Source organism: Ascaphus truei, chromosome 7, assembly GCF_040206685.1.
Source record: "Ascaphus truei isolate aAscTru1 chromosome 7, aAscTru1.hap1, whole genome shotgun sequence".
Taxonomy (NCBI): domain Eukaryota; kingdom Metazoa; phylum Chordata; class Amphibia; order Anura; family Ascaphidae; genus Ascaphus; species Ascaphus truei.
The window spans coordinates 60,294,463-60,317,249 of NC_134489.1; the positions used below are offsets into that span (position 1 = coordinate 60,294,463).

Sequence of the window (22,787 nt, forward strand, 5' to 3'; positions counted from 1 at the left end):
TACGCACCAGGCAGGAGGTATATTGCAAAACAGGAACGGTTTATTACTACACTCTGCAGTAACAGTAATCAGCAGTCTTCTGCCGGATACAGTCTGTCAGCATTCACTGGATGATGGTCCCTGGACCGTCACTACAGGCCGAGGGCACCCGCAGCTGTCCTGGCTCTTCCTCACCTCCCTAGCAGAGGCAGAGGTATGGTCCACACTCACTCTCCCCCCCAGGGAGGAGCACATGGGAAGGCCCCAATCTCAGGCTCCCAGTTGTGTGACCTTCCTTCCTCAGAGGGGAAGGAACAACTACTAACTTTAGGGCGGTCCTGCCCTTAAGTACAGCCAGAAGGTGTTCACCCCGTTGTCCCAGCTACAACAGGATGTACCACCCTCTGCTGTCACTCAAGTGCAGCCCCAATATATATATATAGCAAATGGAAATATATATTGCACAATCTGCTGTAATTTGTTTAATATGTGATAACTTAATAAATAAAAAGATTGCACAGATTCCTGTATGCGTATGGAAGTGCTGGTATTACTATGGGATTCATTATTAGCCCTACTCGGTTATTATTAACATGAATAATAAAAAAATATGACTATTATTATTACAACAATTTGCAGTAACACAGTTGCCCACTAGGTGGCAGAGTGTGACAGTAGTAATGGGAGGTGCATGGGTAGGCCGGAAGTGAGGTCAGTCACAGCACGGGAAGTCCCTCCTCCCTGTGTGATCTTCCTCCTGTGCTGTTATTGTACCCGGAGGAATATCCGAGGCTAGAGAAGAGACCGAGGAGGTGGAGGAGGAGCTGAGAGACGGAGGTCGGCCCCGAGCACACACCGGACACAGGGGACAGACAGCAGCGAGCATGTCCGATCAGGTGGGAACAACAAACATGGCGGAACAAAGGGGGGGAGGGGCTGGGGCCTGTGTGCTTTATGTCTATATCTGCCTCTTCCAATTGATATATATTTACATTTAAATACACATGTATATATGACATGTATGTGTATATATATATATATATATATATATATATATACGGGATATACACACACGTTTGTACACATCTCATATGTTCTGTGTGTGTATATAGGTGTGTGTGTGTGTGTGTGTGTGTATATATATATATATATATATATATATATATATATATATACACACACACACATTTTGTGTGTGTGTGTATATATATATATATATATATATATATATATATATATATATATATACACACACACACACACAAAATCACAAGATGAGAGGTTATTTTTAAGTATAATATATATAAATCTAATATGTATGTGTACACACACACACATTTTTCTCATTGGCTACATCTGTATGTTTCTTGAGGCCTATGGTCTCTGTATCAGAAAGCATTAAATGTCCTCACTGTAATTAGAGGGGGCAAGTGATTACTGTGTAAAGTAGTTGTAGTTACTCTAATTTATGGCAACATAAATCCACCACCTTTAGAGCAGTGAGACAGATTTGGCTAATTAAACGTATGTTTGTCTTATCAACAGCCTGTCACATCCTTTACACAGGGAGGGAAATATGCTTAATGGTAGTATTGTTTTTGTTACTAACTGGAAATTGGATTTCATTTAGCAATCAAAACTTGCAGCAGACTGAGGGTGTGACATGTGTATGGTTTTGGGGATAAACCTGTCCACTTGTACTGACAGTGACAGCAGCAGAAAGTGTTTGATATTCTTTACAGCAGGGATGGAAATAAGTTTGTTTTCTGTAGGAAATCTGCATTTCATTCAGCACCAGAAACCTTTCTTCTTTTTTTTTTTTTTTTGTACAAATAATTTGTATTCCGTTTGTTGGGGGGGAGGGTACAGAAAGAAAGAGGGGAGGTTACTGGGGCATGGGGTTTCGAGGAAGAGTTTGGTGGCGGGGGGGGGGGGGGGGGGGGGGTGAGTTTGGCATCAATTTTCAAACAGTTTGCATAGTTTACATTTATTGCTTTCTTGCAGAGTAGGTAGGTTACACACTTATCTTGTTCAACTACAGTTACATGTCTAAATATATTCACAGTTACACAATTTATATAGGTAACAGTTGCACAATTCCCCAATAATTTTCTCATTTTGGTTTTATGGAATATAAGCCATTTACTTAATGGACTTTAACTATTGATTCAAGGGTCCCATATTTTATGAAATTATGGTACTCCTTTTTTAAAACAAACTGTGACTTTCCTTCCCCTGTATATCATCCACTCTTCTTATTACCGTGTTTCTTGATGGATCGTTTTTCTTTTTCCAGGCAGCTCAGATTGTACTTCACCGCTGTCAATATGTGAGACTAGCTTTTTATTGGAGTGGTTTGTATTTTCAACTGGCATAGCCAGTATAATTATTAACACCAGAAACGTTTAACCTAGATTGCACGCAGCTTGCAGAACTTTTTAAATAGACCAATATGAAAGGTATGTGTTGTACAGGAGACCTCAGTTCTCCTTCGATGTACTCGGTGCACAAGAGTCTTGTTAGAAAAGCTACATTTATAAAGAACTCTATTGTTGGGCCATTAAAAGATCTCACATTCTGCAGTCAATGTACATGACCAATGCAGCTTTTTAGAATTCTGTACTGCAATCTATAAGGCAGAGAGTTACTGACGCAGCAGAAAACAAGGTCTATTTTATTAAAACAAAACCAAGCGTGTACAAGAATAGTATATTATTGATTATTAAAACAAAGAAGGCTCTATTTTACTGTCTGGGAAAGATGTCTGCTTGGACTTCGCAACTCGAGTAGAAAAAATATATTTATTGTGACAGCAGGAAAATACAAACTAGTGACTGGGTACGTGTGCTAATGGTGTGTTATGGGGAACTGAGATTTGAGTGTAATTTATAGAGCAGGGGGTAGACTGAGGCCGTCTGGGGGTTATCAACACTTTCGAGGCTGGAGAGAAAACTGCAATCAGTTGCTGCCCTCTCTGGCATCGAAAGTGTTACGTGTAACCTTTTGGGTACAAAATATGTCCACATGGACCTGGACATTTTGATGGTTTGTTTATGAAGCAAATTTCCATGTAATGTCCACTTGTATTTAGAGCAGAAATTCTGTTATTTGTAGCGCTGGACGGAAGACACTGAGGCTACCTTGAGTTGAACTGGTTATGGTTTGTTCTGTACACACACTTTTCTTGTTCATCTATAGTGACCGTGAAAGCATGCCAAGTGTGACACCAAAGTAGTGTGTGGCTGTAATGTTGTTTATTCAATGGCATATATTTTGTGATGGAACTTGGTGCCAGGGAGCTTAGCAACCTTACAACTCTTATAGTTGGAGGGGAGGAATGCAGGGGTATTCCCCCTGAGAGAATGGGGTTGGCTAGATTATGTTGCCCTGTTTATCTCTGCAAATTAGGACATTTACACCACACCAGGAAGAGCTGGAGTATAACATGGTATGTAATAACATCCTGCTGGCTGGGCATTTTAATGATAATGTCCCCATCTGATTTTCCACTGAATATACTGGTTTGACTTCATCCCCATCTCCTACCATCTCTGCCCTGGCCAAATGTTGTGTGTGAGATTTTATTTTCTGCACTTTTCTTTACGAACAGTCAGCAGTGGCTTCGAAGTGGTTGACGATGGACAACCTGCAAAACAAGCCACATTTTTACAACATATTTTCAGCCTGTTTTTGGAAGGTTTGTGTCAGTGTCTTGTGATCGCTGACTGCCAGTCTGAGCTATAGAAATGTAGGTTAATTAAAAAATGTCTTCAGTTGTAAACACACAATTGACGCCTGATAGAACAATCAGAGCCCAGCATTATGTTTCATTTTTATAGCCCTTAAAACAATCTTTGTCTTGGTTAGATGGTGTATACCGTTTTTAGGGCAGTCCTTTTTTTATTTTTACGAAACTGTAGTATCAGCAAGTTGGACCTAGAATGTCAGAAATGTTTTCTAGCTGGTCAGTCTAGAGCTTTGATACACTGAATTGAGTTGTCGTTCTCTATTCATGTACACAGTGGCACAAAGTGTGGTGGAGTTCATGTGACATCTTGGGTTTGTTTGGTGTGGATTCATTGGCAGAAAATGTGTGCTAAAAACACTGTCCCCACCTTAGTTTCTGTGCTTATGGGGAAGAGGTAATTCTGTGTAGGAATGACAGCCCCACCAATTTTAGAAATATGTCCTTGTGAGGGGAGTCATGGGGATTTTATGCGTGCATAATAGGCCATCTGCACCATTCACCTACTTCTTTCTACTTATGTATAATAATCCTTTTACCAATGTACTTGGAGACTCCTTAAGGAGTCATTCATCCTGACGTGTGTGTATACATGTGTACAAACACACACACACACTCTCTTATTCCCTCTTATTCCCTCTGTGCTGTTAACGTACAATTTGAAGATGAGACCTGTGGAATTTCTGTACATTATAATTTTGTCTATAAGGAATTCTCATGTAGGTATCAGAACCTACATCCAATCTGTACTCTAGGACCAATATAGCTACTAGAACTTTGAATGAATCTCTTTAACAATGTTTTATGTTCACTTCGGAACCTGTTTTCCTTTAAAGCTGCCGTTCTGCATACTATGCTCGTGATATGAATATATGTCCCGAATTCCATGGGTCATTGTTTTTAGCTGTAACCTGCAAAACTGTTGCCACTGGAGGAAGCCTTATTTAAAAATAAAACCACACAGGATTTGCACAGAAATGTTAAAGGATTTGATCACGTTCCCTGGGAGAGAGGTGGTGTGAAGATCTTTCAGACACCTAAATGCTATAGATAGACTGAAGTATTTTTTGGAGAATAATACTGTAGAAGAGCCATACCCGGAGGAGAATACACACACATGATAAATTTCTTCCTAGAATTAATGCTTTCCGTTGTGTGTTGACGTCAACTCCAGATCCAAATGGGGGTGCATTTGAACCCACTCCCACTCCAATTATCCCACATGACACTGACATCTTTTCTAATACAAAGTACTTTGCGTGATGTATTGTTGGATGGTAAAGGAACTGTTTATATGCATATATATACATACACACATTTTGTATTTTTTCAACAAAAAAGGCGCCAGAGCTGAAAGCAATTGGCAATTATGCCTCTATCCCAGTTAGTGCTCCAGCCCCCATTCCTAATAATTTAATAGTCACTATATGGAATTTATCATTGATATTGAGATATTTAAATATTTTCTGTTCTACTTGTCTTTCCTACAATTCTGGGGGGAAAAATATTCGTGTAAGATACATGTCCAAGGAGCAACTATTTTTCTGTGTGTAAAGAAAAATAAAGAATGAATACATCCATGTTAACCAATCTCTGCATGAGCAGTTGTTGTAGTGTCTATCCATTGAAGTAAGGCTCCCGCTGGTCGCTGTAGAGGATTGTGCTGCTTCTGTTTCCTTCTGCGGCGCCTCGCTCTCATATAATATTTATCCTCTGCTTCTCTGCGTCACGTGCCTGCTGATTCCACACTACAAGCTGCTCCGCTCTATGCAGTGCTGAATCAGCAACACTGGGGCTCTGAAGGGACATGAAACAGCGTGCACAAGACTATTGAACAAGAGACAATTAGGCTCTTCACTACCGGAGGGGGGTGCTGTGCTGCTCTCTTGAACAGTTCCTTTAGCATCCAACAATAAGTACATCACGCAGAGTACTTTGTGTTGGACAACATGTTAGTGTCCTGTGGGATAATTGCAGTATTGTTTCTGTGTATAGTTCGTTGTGACTAAATCCATGTCTTTTTACTATATTGCTGTGATGTATTGTAGTCGCCTCGCTTACCTGCGTTTTTATGTGTTTTATTCACATGTTAAGGGTGATCATTCCTAAGCAGTGCAAAGTCGTAAGATATCTTGTGGTCTATTGTTCACTGGCAGCTTAGCACAACTTAATAATATGTCCCTAACTGTTCTAGGTGCCCCATGCTGTTGTGTATCTTATTGTTGCTTTGTTTATAAGGAGAGAATTTTCCGACAGGGTTGTTGTGATGCTGGCTTTGCTTTATTTAACCGCATCGCTGCCGGAGGTGCCTGCAGAGCAACATGTTCTGCTTCCTTCGGCATTGAAGGAGTTAATTCCACGAGGTGCCACATTCTATGCTCTCACATGGAACAAGAGCCCAGTTACCCACATTACTTCCACAGCGTTTTTAGGATGTTCCACTCGTCTGTAAATTATTCATGAGTTTAACTTTCATTTGAATTACACTGTCTTTCCCCCCCACTTACAGGTAGGAAAAAGGCAGTGCACTGCCAAAGAGACCAGGAGGAGGCTCACGGTTGCAGCAGCAAAAAGTTTTTATTGCATTAAAAAGATAGGACTAAATGTCCCCCCCCTAAGCGACAGAAAAAGTCCACCAACGCGTTTCGGGCTCTATGCCCTTTCTCAAGGTGTACATAACGCTATAGAAAGCCGAAATTTATACCCTGGCGCCGATCGCGCCATTAGGTGACGTCATAGACAGTCTAACCAATTGGGTGGCATCTCCTATTAGACGGATCCTTATTGGATGAATAGATCGCGTCATATTGAATAACTTTATTGAAACACACCCTCCATTCAATACAAGGGATATGAGATACAAGGTGAAACCCTCCGATTGGTTTACTGAACATTAGAACAAATACAACTTTATTAAGGCTAACATTAACATCTTACTTAATAAGAACGTCTGTGACGTCAGAAAAACGGCTTCCTCCCCCAGTGCAAAGAAACATAATCAACAAAAACTTTATCAAAAAAAGAAGAAATAAAAATACATTTTGTACAAAAAAAGAACGAAAATTAAAAAGTGCCATTAATCTAATGTTTTGGAAAAAATATATAATAACTCCCAAAAAGAGGAATTAACGATAAAGAACAAATCATTAAAAAATAGCACATTTGCACAATAACGCACAAGGCAAAAAAAGGGAAATATGTATAAAAGGAGATATACATTTTGTCCTTCATATCACCCCCACTTAGACTGAGCCTATGAGGTATAAGATAATTAGCTTGCATGACTCTTACCTCCTTATGACACAAGGTTGTCTCATTCAAAGGATTTCAACACTTCAGAAAAACTCAGGGACCCATACTATCCAGAAATCCTGTGTACGAGGCACCTTTATCACATACATCTACACTGCAGCGTCTATCGCATACACCTGCACTGCAGAAGCCCAGACCAGCTAGATAACCGCACAAAAAATATTGTCAAATTGACCTGCATCAAGCAACTACATTTAATAGGCACTCCGACGTAAAAATGCTGGAAAATAACGCCGGTCCATGCCGACGATCAGAACACGAACTGTTCCGTGATAAACTGTCAGCATTTTACACCAGAACGTCTGTTCACTGTACTGTGCATATAATTACTGTCCAGACCTGCTCCGTATTACAGCGCAAACGTGGATTTATTTGTGGTTATTGTATGTCTCATAAAATGCCCAGGTCAACCAGCTATATAACATACAAAATGTTATTTGACCATATATTGTTAATAATGCTATGATCACAATAACGCAAAAACAGAAGTTATCATTTAAAAAAAAATGAAATTACATTTGATGAGTAATTTATAATTTTCGGAAACGTAAAAATGTAGTGGATACTATGAACCACTTTTACTAAGCAGGGCTAAGCTAGTGATTTGCAAAATCTTACTGCCCACTCACGTCAATGGTTTATGAGGTGTCTTATGACTCGGCACTGCTTGTTAAGTATGGTCCGAAGTATTTCATATTCATTTCATTGGGAGTTAAAACAAAGAGAAGTACTTTTCTATGTCTGTTCTATGAGCGAACACTGTACCACTATCTAATTGGGAGTTTGAGAATGAAGTTTCAGGGAAGCTTTGAATGCTTCATCGGTTGGATTACATCAGGGCTGCTCAGCTCCAGTCCTAAAGCACCCCTGGATTACCTGACCTGACGTTCCATGGGAACTAAACTTTACCATTTCTTCTTCTCCCGCAGGAAGCAAAACCTTCTAGTGAGGATTTAGGAGACAAGAAAGACGGAGGAGATTATATTAAACTCAAAGTAATCGGACAGGTAAATATCTCCTTTTTTAACAAGGAATCCTTTTGTATAACACACATTACATAAAGGATTTTATAACCTAAATATATACCAGTTAAGATCCACTAGTGCACTATATAGCAATGGCCACATTGGATTGCACGCTTTTGGTAACAAGCGCTCATTGTGACTGGACATTGTGGGTCTAATGGTAAGCAAGTGAAAGAAATAGTGGTGGAACAAACCAGAAGGAATAATGCTACCATTGGTTATTTAAGTAATAATCCCCGAAGAACAGGGCATCACTGGCCAATAATGCCCTGGCTGGAAGAGTTGAAGGCCCGAGGCGAAGCCGAGGGACTTTAACCCAGCCAGGGCATTATTGGCCAGTAATGCCCTGTTCTGAGGGGATTATTACTATTATAGGCTAAATTTAGGCTTATTTCATAAATAGACACTTTTGTATAGTTATATAGATTTTTTAAATTTTATTAAAATAAAATTGTAAATACATTAAAGCACCTCTATATACGCTTACACTGCAGCTATCTAAATCAACACACTGCCGCCCCCTCTGCGCACACACACACACTGCTGCCCCCTCTGTCCACACACACACACTGCCGCACCCTATGTACACACACACACACACACACACACACACACGCACACGCTACAAACAACCTGCAGACAGCCACTTACTTTGCAGCTACACAAACACTCTCTCCGTCAACTCAAAATGAAGCTGTGTTCACGGAGGGAGGGGGAGGAGTCACTGCCTGCTGCTGCTTCCTGGCCAGTCCCCTGCCCTGTCGCAGAGCTGCTCTGACAAAAGAAAAAGCTGATTGGCTGGAAATAAACACATTGCAAGCTGCAAAAATTCCGGCCATTACCGAATGAATAATGCCCGGAATTTTAACCAATCAGAGAGCAAGGATTTCAATAATGCCCGGAATTTTACTGCTTTAGACTAAAATTATTTTTTAAATACAGTTGGCAAATGCTTTTCATTCCATAAGTAATTTTATTCATTATACAAATTATATTTGTATCACACATACACACGAACAGTCTGAATTATTTATTTTTTACATTTGAGCCTGAAAGTCTATATTACCTGATGGTACCCCACCTGGGTGCTATAATTGCATCCGAAATCAGCGGTCCTTAGGAAAATACTTAAGTATTCAAACCAGTGGTGCGGTGTGAAAAATCCACTCACCCCACCCCCCTCTGGTTTTCAAGAGATGGAATTTCTTTTTAAGCCATTCACCCTTTGCAAAGATGGCACCTGGAACGCTTCATGTGAGCGAGATAATCAGTGAGGGCAAAGTCCATTGCCAGAATGGGGGGGGGGCACCATCTAAAATTGTGTGGAAGTATGCTGGTGCAGATCAGCTCTTTGAAGAGCAAGAAGTGATAAAACGTCTGTACTAGTACTGTACGTAAGAAGATCTTCAAGCTGGGCCTTATGTTCCCTGTAACATTGCAGTGAAGAGCAGCACACACTCCCATTGGCAGTAAAAGGTTGATAAACCCACCTGGCTTTCTCATCTGCTTCCAGGACAGCAGCGAAATTCACTTCAAGGTAAAGATGACCACGCATCTGAAGAAGCTTAAAGAGTCGTACTGTCAGAGACAGGTGAGTTAGTCTCGGAAGGTGTTTGGAAAACAATGGCAGGTTGATGCTGTGATGGTATTTAGTGCACTAGAGCAGACATGCTCAACTTCAGTCCTCCAACCCCCCCCAATAGGTCCGGTTTTAAGGATATCACTGCTTCAGCACAGGTGGCTTAGTCAAAGATTTAGCCACCTGTGCCGAGTCTAGGATATCCTTACCTTCATTAACCTGACCTGTTGGGGGATCCTGAGCCCCTCTGCTCTAGTGCAGGGGGGCGCAAGATTTTTCTGGGGGTGCGCAGCGGTTGCAGTGGCCCCGAGCTCTTCTGCAAGGTATTTAAATTAAATGCCGGGGGACCGCGTGAGGCATCTGCAACCTCAACTTACCGAGATGTCAGTCGGCTTCTGGACGCATCTCCATGGTAACGTGGCGTCAAATTACGCCGTGGGGTCACACGACCCCACAGCGTCAATTGACGCTGCACTAATGTGAGTACTTGCACACATTCTGTTCCTCCAAAATAAAATGGCAACCTAACAAACCATGAACGCAGAAGGAGAATGATATTCCTTCCCATCTATGGGGTTCTATTCCTATGTAATCATCTGTCGCTTTCTTTTGACGGTTTCCTGATTGCTGTATAGAAAACTCTTATACTCCTATATTTCAGTGGTGGATTTTTCAGTCCACTGCTCTTCTTTTGGTGCCAAACGAAAAATATTGTTTTCTTGCCGTGTAAACCTGTTACAAACATTGTCTAAAGAGCTCTGTCCATTGTGTGCTCCCAAATCCCAGAAGATTGGTCCATTCTAATAAGAGGTTAATGACCCCATGATCGTAGCTAGCTGCACACTCCATTACAATGCAAGCCCTTGAAGTGTCTCATTCACACGCCTTTTCTTCTCAGTGCACAGGACCGGCTGCGTTATGAAACATGCTTTAACCTGCCATAACATTCCATTTCAATGACATTACGCCTTGTATAACTACTACTCTTTTTTGCTTTTGTTTTTCTCGTCTGTGAAATCCTTGTAACAGACTGCACAATAAATAGTTTGTACTGGCACAAAACGGCAGCGGGTTTCTTGGTCTAATAATAACTCCTTAATGGTAAATTGTACACACTCAGAAGTGTCCATTCAGGTTGTTTTTGGCTGAAAATCCCCATTGATGTTCAAGGATTTTCGGCTGAAACCGGTTGCTTCGGCAGCTATAGGATTGCCCCATTAGTGTCCTAATGGCAATTATGTAAATAATTATCCCCTTAGAACAGGGCGTTACTTTCCACAAATACCAGAATTGGAGAAGAGCGAGGGGTATTATTGGTCAGGTTATGCCTTGTTTTTGAACGTTTACAATTTGGGCTGAATGTTTTCTTTTTTTTGTTTTTATTTTAACTACTACATGACTAGACATTTGAACTCGTTCATCCATGTCCAGAATTTAAACCAATTTCGGTTCGGAAGTTTTAAACCGATAATCAGGGCTCCGAAAATCCACTAGAAATGAGGGGTAACCAGAGCTGGAAATACAGCGGGGTGCAGAAGTGTTGGCGGTACCATTCAGCTTCCTGAAGTCGTGCCCCACAATGCCTTGCGGTCTTTCCGGCGCGGCAGTTGACGAATGTTGTTTTTAATTGACTGATGCAGATCAGTAACTTTTTTTTTTTGAGCATGATAATTTAATAAAAATCCCAATTTTCCTTTTATTAGGGTGTTCCTATGAATTCGCTCAGGTTTCTGTTCGAAGGGCAGAGGATCTCAGACCACCAGACCCCAAAAGAGGTTAGTTCTTTACATGTTTGGGAAGCCTGTCCGAGCACTGCATTGTTCATTACACTGACATCCATCACATACAGGTCTAGCTTTTCCATTTACGTCTTGTTAAACCCATGTACCAGCTTCACCTTGCACAGCCAGCAACTAACCTCGCACGGATGAGACCCAAAAGATTGAAACAGCTGTCTGTGAGTAGGTTTACTGGCTATGAACTTCTTAAACCCAGACTGTGCTTCCAAGCTGTGTAATACGGCAGGCATAAGCTTATAGGGCTCCATGTTAAAATGGATGAACAGTAAAGAGTGACACACTGTGCATGTCATTACCCAGAATGCCTTGCGGTGGAAGCACTGTTTGCTAAGTGAGAATGTGGGAAAGACAGGGTTACAGACGTGTATGAGAAATGAAAATGCACCACAAGTGGTATTTGTATTTACTCTTTTTTAGATACAAATGCTTGTAAGTCTAACAGACTGAAATCCATAAAATAGAACATCTATAGCTGCAGCCCCGCATAGCACCACCGAACGCTAATGCGTATTTTCAGTAGGTTAAAACTCAAGAGAGTTGGTGACTTTCAACTTTTTGCTGCCAGACAGAGCATGCAATGCAGCCTAACTTTTTTTTATTTTTATATTTTGTTTAACACTCCCAAAGTGTTTTTTTACCTTTTCATTTTAGTATCGCCATGATATCTGTTCCCCTCTTATACGCTAATTTTACATATGACAAAAACATGTAAATTAAGAATGCATTGCTAGCGCCAGCAACAAGTCTGTATCTTCACAATATAAATATGAACTCTATTTTGATTCATACTTGGACGTTGCTTCTGTCTGAATATTACAGGCACATGTTTATTTCAGAAAGTTGTGTGTGTGATGACAAAAATTGCCCCATGAAGTGAAAAATCAGGAAGACTGAAAAGGGGGTTAAAAGCGATTTTTGCTTTATAGTTTCTTAAAGCAGCAATCTGCTGTTTAAAATGAAATACAGATCTCCTTTCTTTTCACCATTGCAAGGTCTCTTTGCTGCTGTTTTTAGCAAGCCCGACCTTTTTAAAATGTATAGGTGACTTCTGGAGATATCCATTGTTGAAAATTGCCTCCGTGGGAGGTTAATATGGCTGCCGTCATGGTAACCGCAGATGCAGGGACATAACAAACAGGTGAAAACTGCACAAAATTAAACGTTCGTTCATGTTGCACAGACTTATTTCTGTCCGGTTATGCCAGATTTTAGTTTTTTTTCGGGGGGGGAGGGGGAAAGACCGAGGAGGAGAGAAACTACTGCTCTAACACTGACACACGAAAACAACAATTCCTCGGCTTATAAAAGGCTGTGTACTGTTTTTTACGTCCCCCTCCGGCAGTGAAAGCGGTGGGGCGTCCGGTTTCTTAGTTTAATGACGGAAAAGTAAATTATTTTATTTTTGCAACAGAAAGCTGTGTTCAATGCTTGTAATCTCACCTGTTTCTCTGTTTCAGCTGGGGATGGAAGAGGAAGATGTTATTGAAGTTTATCAGGAACAGACGGGGGGCCACTCGCCGGTTTAAATTTCTCTCCGTTAATTTTTTTTTTTTTTTTTTGTGAATCTCCTTTTTACTTTTATTTTGTTTTTTTGGTTTTTAAATTGTTATTTTTTTTGTAACACACCGTTCACCCTGCCCCTGTACTGAAGCCGCCCCCCTGTTTCCTTTTACATTGTAGTCACTAGCCACAGGTCTTCTGTCAATATCTTCCCCCCTCCAACTCCCATGGCAACATTCACATCAATTCTCAAGAATAATAGCTTCTGCAGTCTCCACCTATTCAGACCCTTTTGTCTTATAGCCATTGGACAGTGAAGACCTAAGTGTTCCTTGATTGGAATTTACTTTCTAATATTCCGTGGCATCGCACAAGAAGAGAGCATTTGCTGCAGAACTAGGAACACGTCTCTTTGGAATGGCTTCACCTCAAACAAGAATAGACTTAACACCATAATTAACGTCATTGTTCCCGGCGCCTGTCTAGGAGATCTAGAAAATTGTGTTTTAGAAACAAGTGGTTTTTGCGGCGAACCCCTACGATAAATTTGTTTGGTGTACCTTTTTATTTGTGCGGGGGCATGGGTTTTAAAGAGAGGCATTTGTCTGTATTGGCTTAATTGAAGTAATATAAAAAGGAAAAAAAAAACACATTTGTAAAACAGGAGGCCGAATTTGTCTTTTGTCGTGATCGTGCGATCGTCCATTTTTTTTCACAGCTTGTAAAGTTTTAGGTCTCGGTGTCATCTTGCAAAATATGGGTTAAAATATGTAAGCGTCAGCGAAAAAGCAAAGGCACATTTATTTAGCCAGATTTGTGCTTTAAGGCATGCAGTGCATTGCACTGAGAGGATGGTAAAGCAGAGGAGATAGGGTTAAACTCCATCCATCTAGACTGCAGTTTGTGCTTTTGTTTACCATGTACAGTATATTTGGAACAAAGTGTTGGTTGATTTGATACCTTGATGTTTGCGCTGAGTCTATATAACATGTGGTTAAGCAGAGCTTTTAATGCTTACTCATTGGTTGTGACTGTCTAATTAAAAATACTTACTTTTGTAACGAGCTTTATTGTATTAAGTAAAAGCAGCAATTGCAAAAGGTCTTTCAATGGTTCTAAAACATTTTGGTGAAGACTGTCATTTTTCACCGCCACGTCTTTCTACCCCATGTTCATTAATGATATATCTGCCCATAATGACAGGCTTCATAAATCTTATTTCCTATTAATTCTTTGCTGCTAGCTGAAATCCCAGTATTGCTTCTACTGCTAGCTGTATCTGAGCTACTCTTCTAAGCAACCCCAACATTTATGGTTGAGTTTTCTCCCTATAGACACTTCCTGGCATTGGAAGAGAGCCTACAGCCCATTGACTTGAACAGGCTGTAAGGGGGTGTCTTCCAGCGCCAGGTGGGGTATTATGGCAGAAGACTGCTTAATAAGTATGGTTGTTGGTGTGCACAGAATTCTCTTGAGCTTCCTAAAGCTGAGATAATAGATTAACCTCTATAGAGTGTCAAGAGGGGCCTCGCTGGCCCCTCTAACACCCAAGGGGCTAAGTATCCATGCTACAGGATCATTTGATGGACACTTTATTACATCCACATATCTTTGCTGGTATGGGTTCTTTCATATAAACAGGATTTCTAGCTGTGTTGAGGGATCGGGCTAATTCCAGACAATGTATTCGATCTGCAGAGGCTTTTACAGCCAACAGTTGTTACTCCCCTTCCATAGGGGGTGTTGGAAGTCCCAGCAGCTCCAGGAACTCAAAGTAAGAGAACACCCAAGGCCTGGAAATGGCCTGGTACTGGTCCAAACCAACAGATTCATTCATTAGCCCCCGATTGAATTGTAGCTGAAGCTCCAACGCTGCTTGTTGCCTGCAAAAACAGATATGGATGGAAACCATGCATGAACACTTAAAGGTGCATAATATGTTAAATTTGACACAGGCGCTGATCACGTTGATTTGTTGAAGATTACACACTGCTGATGCCAACTTTTCTGATTTATTATGGGATCTAGGTAGAAAGAGAGACAGAGGGGCGCAGACAAGGGTCACAGTTAATATCAGACCAGTAGTTGAAAACACATACAATCGTAAACCAATGGTTAAGAGCACAGGGATGATAAGAGTATAACGTAATATGTACTCACACGGGCCTGTGTGGTACTGGGTAGTACTATAGGTATCTTTATTTTCTTTCCCTCCTTGCTAGTCAATCATACTCCTTCTCCCTCTGTACATCATGGATGGGCCACTCAGGGCGCATGTAGTGGAAGACAGCGCCACACATGAATAAAAATATGTTTATTTGGCAAAGAACGAGACAACAATTCACTCACATGTAAAAAACTGCTCAGGGACGCCGACGTCAACCTCCCGCTCTCCGGTGCAGTGTGCTCCTGTTCGCCGCGTCTGGTCTACAGGACTGTTCACCGTCAGTGCAGGCGCCAGCTACGGTGTCCTCGAGCAGACACACAACTTCTGGTCCTGGTCTCTGCACACACAACGCGTTTTGGATAACTGAATCCTTCGTCAGGCGTGACTGTGACGGTGAACAGTCCTGTAGACCAGACGCGGCGAACAGGAGCACACTGCACCGGAGAGCGGGAGGTTGACGTCGGCGTCCCTGAGCAGTTTTTTACATGTGAGTGAATTGTTGTCTCACATTCTTTGCCAAATAAACATATTTTTATTCTTCTGTGTGGCGCTGTCTTCCACTACATGCGCCCTGAGTGGCCCATCCATGATGTACAGAGGGAGAAGGAGTATGATTGACTAGCAAGAAGGAGGGAAAGAAAATAAAGATACCTATAGTACTACCCAGTACCACACTGGCCCGTGTGAGTACATATTACGTTATACTCTTATCACCCCTGTGCTCTTAACCATTGGTTTACGATTGTATGTGTTTTCATCTATTGGTCCGATATTAACTTCTGACCCTTGTCTGCGCCCCTCTGTCTCTCTTTCTACCTATGTTTTCTTGAGGATCGTGGGAAGATCCTTTCCAGGGGTTGAGCAGCAGACACTAAGCATTTGAAGTGTGGTATATGTATATTTATTTTTGACCTTAATCTTCTGTTCAGTTTCAAGTATTGTGTAAAGGGAGCGCCCCAGTTCACTTCCATTATTATGGGATCTAAAACTATTGGCCAAGAGTTGGAGCCGAGACTGAAGCCCTACTGTACTGTGGGTATGAGCAGTCTCTATTTGGACCTTTTTATACAGAACCCTTATGAACATGCAGTGGGAGGAGCTTAACTAGATGAATCCACTTCCCAGTTTGAGAATTCCGCTCCATGAAATGGAACTAAAATCTTCTTTAGAAGAGGGAAGCGGCGTCATAGCACATTGAATAAGGGCTATGAACCGTCTGGGGCAGCCTACAATATTTACAATCAAATTCTACTAAGGAATGCAAGAATGATATATTTTCAGAATACAAAGTTCTGACATCTTGAGAACACTAATTATACAAAACTGACAATTAAAAAAAAAATGCAGAATTTTGAAGTTCTAGATCAGCATTTCTTCATACTTTTTTAATGTGGCTTCTATGGGGTGACTTCTGTCTTTCCTGGGATGCCACATGTTGACCCAAAAGTGAAGCTTCCTCAAAACCAGAAGCCTTTGAACCAGAGTTCCATGAATATAAATTTGGTAATGGATATTTTCCTTTACAAGATATTAAATATACTAGGGGAAATTATAATATATATATATTTTTTTTTACAAAGTTTGTCCTATATTGGTAATTGAAATTGTCAGTACACTATAGGTAGATTGGGGTTCCATGTGGTCAAATGCATTTTTATATGGTATTACAGTTCTCAAATGACTGAAAACCACTAGGTCATGTTGGTCTAAACTCTGCTCAAATGTCTAGCAGACTAGGTTCTCAGGAGCATATCCACATCAGCAAGTTACATTTTCAGCAGTGGTTCCTAATGTTTTTTTTAAACTGGGCCCACCAAAAAGTATTCTATTTTATGTTGGGGGTCCCTGTTCTGTATTCAGTGCACAAAGAAAGATGTACAAACTATTTGGGGGCTCAGACCCCCAAAACATTAATGTTTTCACATACAGTATGGGGAATACATTAATTGGGTTACTGATGCAGGAAAACAGTAATTCTATCACTTTTGTTCCCCTCTGTCACCCAACGTCCTCCCCTTTTTTTCATCATCTCCTATTGTCTATATCCCTCCTCTTACTTTGAGGCCCACTTGAAAGTCTCCAGGGACCAGTCTAGGACATTTGGTCACAGCCCAAATTCCGCCGGCATTTAGCTGCTACTCACATTGCCGCAGGAACCTTTTGCCACCATGGTAAGTCACTAATCTTAGCCCTTACCCTTGTCTTAACCCCTAATACTAACACTTACCCCAACCCTAACCCCTTACCCTAAAATCCCTATTCTTAACCCCACCCTTAAATTAACAACTTACCTTGGCAGTGGGACGGCTCCGACCAAATGTCCAGTTCGGCCTGGGACCCCATAGCATAGGTAAACCAGCCACCCAGGTTGGGAAACCGTGACCGAGGTCATTTGAGCTACTTTTAATTGGTTCATTTTGTGTTAATCAGAGATCTTGAAAACCTTACCTGTTAGGGTCTATTGATGGCTTAGCTTGGACCACCCTGCTCTACATAATGAGACTCAAAACAGTAGCAGGATCTTTTCTCATCCAAATGATACTTCTACCCTTACCTGGCCAAGAGTTGTGCTCGTCTCTGAGCTTCTTCCATTGCAGACTTGGCTGCTGCTTCTGCTATGTGTCTTCTCTCCTCCGCTTCACTTCTAGTTTGCTCCTCCTGTTCCTGCTTCTTCCTCCTATATTCCTCCCGCTCGTCATCTGCCATCTCCAGCAGCCGTCGGCGTTCCTCTGTTTCCATACGCTCCTGTTCTTTCTGCCTCTGGCGTTCTGTTGCTAGGAGTACAGAAAAAAAAAACCATATACATAAATAACAAAGGGATAGGCACACCAACCAGTTGCAAAAAAAAGTCTTATTGGCGCAACATTTTGGCCACCTGGAGACTTTTGGGCCAATAATCAATTTTTTTTTCTGCAAATGTTTGTGCCCATCCCTTTGTTATTTATGTACAGTATCTTCTAGGTACTCTGATAGTAGCAACCACTCCAGCAATCTGGTTTATATCTGTTAAGTGTGTGTTCCAATCCCTTCACGAGATGGATAGATGGCGATATACACACATTCTGACACTTCATTTTTTATTTAGAAGAGTAAAGACTCCATTTAGTAATATTATTAGGAACAGGGCTGGAATACCAAATGATAACAGACAAAGGTTTTGTCTTCCACATGTTCCTAGTCAAAGCTAGATTACTTTTTGTAGTTTAGATATTAATTTTGCTTATGATTGTGTCAGCTCTCTCCCCCTGCCTATAAAAACACAACTGGTTATATAAGACACATATTATCTATGATGCCTATGTGCCTGGTGGAGCTTACAGCTTCCCTAGTATTACCTATTCTCTCTCTTTCCTCCTGTTGTTTCTGCCTCTGCAGTTCCTGCAGTTTCTTGCGATATTCCTCTTGCTGATGACGTGCTCTCTCCAGCACTAGCTGTTGGAGTTGTATTTTCCGAGTTTCCTCCTGCTCCCGATGCTGCTTCTCCTCCTCTTGCTGCTCTTTTTTCCGGCTGAAAGATCAAATAGTGGGGAGGAATAATAGATATCCATTTTAGCTGCCAGAGGCGAGCTTGGACAGGCACATCAGTTACCTTGGGAAATCCCCGGGGGATCCTGGAAGCATGTCGACCCTCAAGGTCCAGAGTGGCCCAAGTCCCCCAGAATGACTGGGACACTAAGTCTTGGGTAGACTCGGAAAAAGAACTGACTCTCCCATAGCAGTGCAAGTGCAGGGAGCGTCGGTATGCTCTGCGTGTATTGAAGTCTATCTATAAGTACATGCATACATGTACAATAAGTACATGTATGCATGTACAAAGGTAAAAAAAATGTATGGTACATGCGGATATGGAATAAAAAATGGCGCACACGGACCGTCCTCATGGTGTAGGAATTAAAAAAAAAAAAAATCTACATTTATTGAATTAAAATCTGGGTCAGCACCACTATTTTTAAAAGGTGCGTACGTGTGCGCACAGGTGCAGAAGTCTGGAGCTCGCTACTACCCGAGATCAGGTGTATATCGACTTGACCACTTTTTTGGACACAAAGTGAGACTTAACTCTTCCTTCTGGCTTTCCCTGTCTAACAAAATAATTGTATACTATTTTAATTTGCTATTTAGCGGTAAAGTGTCCCCTTCAGTGGAGGCGTGCTTTTACTTAAAAATAAATAAATAATGATATATACATTAGTATTCCAGTCCCCAAGAGCTACCAACAGGTTAGGTTTTCAGGATATCCCTGCTTCAGCACAGGTGGCTCAATCTTCGACGAGTGTTTAAGCTCTTTGTGCAATATTTATTAAGCTGTGCTATTCCACAAGACCCCTAAAGGCCTACTCTGGCAATGGAAGGTATCTTATTTATTTATTTATAAAATATTTTACCAGGAAGTAATACATTGAGAGTTACCTCTCGTTTTCAAGTATGTCCTGGGCACAGAGTAAAACAAATAATATATGGTTACAAGTACAGTTACATAAATGAACAGGGTATACATTATATACAAGACATTGCGTGCACAGTTAAAGAAAATATATATTATGGCATAGTGCTACATAGCAAATATGGCTTTGGATGTCTCTTCCGCATCCGCCTAGCACTATCAACTGTAGAGGAATACTGCCCATCTGCATGAATTGCAGGACACATTCTTGGAGCCTTTTAGTTACTATAATCAGTCTAGCTTGCTGGTAGAAGCCAGAAACTTATATAAATTGCTCTACACATAGGGCAACATTAATACTTTCAATTAAGTTACGCGGAGAGTGCTGAACTCTGAAACAGCACAAATAAAAACAGCTAAATCGTGACGGTTCTTTCAGACTCTCCCAAGAGCATCGGAAATTCCCCACTGACCGAATCTCTTGTGCTCTCCTCAGCTGCTCATTCTCCAGCTCTTCCTTCATATTCTCCATCCGCTCCTGTTCCTCTTGCTGTAACCGTAACTGTTCCTCCAGCTCTCTCCTCTTCTTTTCCACCTCTATCCTCCGCTTCTCTGCTTTTTCTGACAACACGCGAGCTCGTGACGATTTGTGCTGATGCAGAGACCCGCTGGGAGCCTGGAAACCATGTACAATCCGGTTAAACATTGTCCAGGCCCCTATTAGCATTCAATGGTTTACAAATATATTTACTAAGCAGTGCCAATCAATAAGGCATTTTACAGCTGATTAAAATGAATGTGCTGTATGGTGCCTGATGGTTCTCCACCGCTTAGTAAATATGGCCCAAAAGTCTCAAACACTATACCATGCCCCCCCCCCCCTGCATATTAATATCATTATACTTATAAAAAAAAATGTATGAAGCGGGAGTGTGGCCGTGTCTTACCTCTGATATTTCACTGTTAGTGTTGTCATCTTCGCTGACGTGGGTCACAGAAATGGCTACATATGGGATACCAAGCACTGTCCTATCAACAGGAGCCAGCTGTTCTACACCCTGGCTGGCAATCTCACTGTCCATAGATGGCATCTCAACATCTGGATCAGAATGAGGATCTTCAGAAGGTGTGGGAGTGGGGGTCACTTCTTCAGTTTCCTCTAACACCGAATGCGTGTCACTTTGTTTCGTCGGCTTCTCCTCTTCTTCACAGTCGGCATCGGTTATTTCCTCAACGGCTTCTTGCCTCTGCACCACCCCTGAGTTTTTCTTTGGATAAGTTGATGTTTTACCTTGTAATTTGTTCTCTTTGGGCTGCCCTGTACAAAAACAGTAAGCAGGGGAAAGCTGCAGACTAGGGGAGCTGTGGATTAACGCACACGTAAGCTTGATTTGATGTACTTGGACCATACTCTGCCCGAAATTGAATCGTATCTCACTGAAATTTCTTACCTCTGCTGCAGCTTTACTAATCAATGAGATTCATGGCATCTCAAAGCTGGCAGATTCTTGGGGCACAGAAAAAGTGGCACAGAAGGACACACAGTTTGATACATCTCTGCACCATGTAACTCTTCTCTAACTCGGGTGCACAAACTGGGGGGCGAGTGATTTTTCTGGGGGAGCGCAGGCAGTCGCAGAGGCTCCGCGCTCATCCCCAAGGCATTGAGATTAAATGCCGGGGGATCGCATGAGGCCTCTGGAACTAAACTTACTGAGGTCCAGATGGCTGGTGTGACGCGTCGCTATGGCAGCGCGACATCAAATGACCTCGTGGTGTCATTTGACGCCGACCTAAGAGGTAAGGGGGGCGTGAGCAGTGAAGGGAGCAGGCAGGGGGCGCAGCTTCAAAAGTTTGCGCACCCCTGTTCTAACCCATTCTATGGACAACCCAAAGCACGAGCTGACACGGGGTGAAACTTGAAGCAAAGGCATTGATACATTGAAGCACAAGGACATTGATGCTTTTTGCACTCATTTTGCCTTATTAGACACCCTTCAAGAAGACAAAATAATCCCTAGGTGTCCTATCCATTTATCAGCGATGGAAATGTACTGCAGGACAAAAATTATTACATTCTGAAAGAATGAAAAATAATCGAGGTGTGCCAATATTTGGCTGCTTTTGTTTCTTTGAAAATTATTTCCATTTCTTGTCAGAGAGCCATTTAAGCAGCAGCCAAGCTGCCGTTTAAAAAAAAAAATAGTTATTATTATTTTCCCCTTTAATATGTGCATCAATACAATCCACACAAGGATAAGTCATTAGCTAAGTTGCCGATCGATCTGTTCTCCTGTGATCGATCAGTGAAGATTCGGCTGGAGTTCCCTAAATGTCTGTCAGTGCAGCAGAAGAGGATTAAAGATGAAATGTTCTGTGGAGAAGATCATGTGACCAGCCAGTCACTAGATACAATTGGTGCACTGCTGGAAAGAGGGCAGGGCTCAAAAAGGGGTGTGCCAGAGCCTGTCTCAGAAGAGGAAGGGGATGTGACTTTATAAATGATTGCTATAGAAACAAAAAATGTTTGTTACATTATAATACAGCCATTCGGTTAAAAAAGAAATAAAATAATGCTACAAGTATTTTAAAATAGTACAGAACTGATTTATTAAAAAAAAAAAAAAAAAAACATTTAGGATATTGCTGCAGCTTTAAGAGGGAGGGAGAGAGTGGAGAGTGGAGGTTGTACCTGTGCAAACTCTTGGTAAACACAGTGACATCACACAATGTTTATAAAGTTTCTTTAAAGAAAATATTTAAAAAAAAATACTTATAGGTGTCCGATTTGGACATTAATAACCCAGGAATAACCCCTTTGCCACTGCCAATAATACGTTGATCCTAGGAGGCATTGCATTTTTAAAGTATATATCATAAACCCGCTGAAAGGAGGCCCGTGTGGATATTCCTTACCTACAACAAATGCAGCTCTGCCCTGTTTTCCACCTCCCTCCTGATTTGCCTTTATCTCTCCTGGGGCTGGAGTTTTCCCGAGGTTTTCTGCCTTCACAGTCTTGGTTTTCTTCTTCCCTTTGGTCTTCGGTGTGTCTTTTTTCTAAAGGGAACCAAGTAACACCACTTCAATGCCAGAAGAAGCCTGAAACCCTAAACAGCTGTCATATATGGCCAGCGCTGTTTTGCAACAGAAGCTGTTTATTGAAGTTGAGAAGTTAAAATGCACAGAGAGCTATGAAGCGCCCTTTTTCCAAAGTCTTGATCTGGGCCCCTGGTTGTGGAGAGGGGTGGGGGTCCGGGTCGAGGCAATCGTAACACTGGGTCTGGACGAGAAAAGCA

The 22,787-nt window shown here is 41.5% G+C and overlaps 2 protein-coding genes across 6 annotated transcripts in view; one reads left to right on the plus strand and one right to left on the minus strand.

The window, feature by feature from the left end:
• The first annotated feature begins 679 nt into the window (after window positions 1-679).
• Window positions 680-13,996, plus strand: SUMO1 (small ubiquitin like modifier 1). The gene is made up of 5 exons (XM_075608607.1): window positions 680-875; window positions 7,966-8,043; window positions 9,575-9,652; window positions 11,344-11,415; window positions 12,897-13,996. Exons 1-5 carry the CDS (start codon window positions 864-866, stop codon window positions 12,963-12,965), a joined length of 309 nt encoding a protein of 102 aa, XP_075464722.1. The 5' UTR covers window positions 680-863; the 3' UTR covers window positions 12,966-13,996.
• KIAA2012 (KIAA2012 ortholog) overlaps window positions 13,476-22,787 on the minus strand; it is an 88,393-nt gene continuing 79,081 nt past the window's right edge. For all 5 annotated transcript variants that reach the window (XM_075608603.1, XM_075608602.1, XM_075608605.1 and 2 more), the window contains exons 22-27: window positions 22,407-22,548; window positions 20,438-20,808; window positions 19,964-20,166; window positions 18,442-18,614; window positions 17,661-17,880; window positions 13,476-14,822 (exon numbers count right to left, since the gene is read on the minus strand). In XM_075608603.1, the coding sequence (XP_075464718.1) occupies window positions 14,660-14,822; window positions 17,661-17,880; window positions 18,442-18,614; window positions 19,964-20,166; window positions 20,438-20,808; window positions 22,407-22,548 (1,272 nt within the window). In that variant the 3' untranslated portion in view covers window positions 13,476-14,659. The remainder of the gene's footprint in view (window positions 14,823-17,660; window positions 17,881-18,441; window positions 18,615-19,963; window positions 20,167-20,437; window positions 20,809-22,406; window positions 22,549-22,787) is intronic.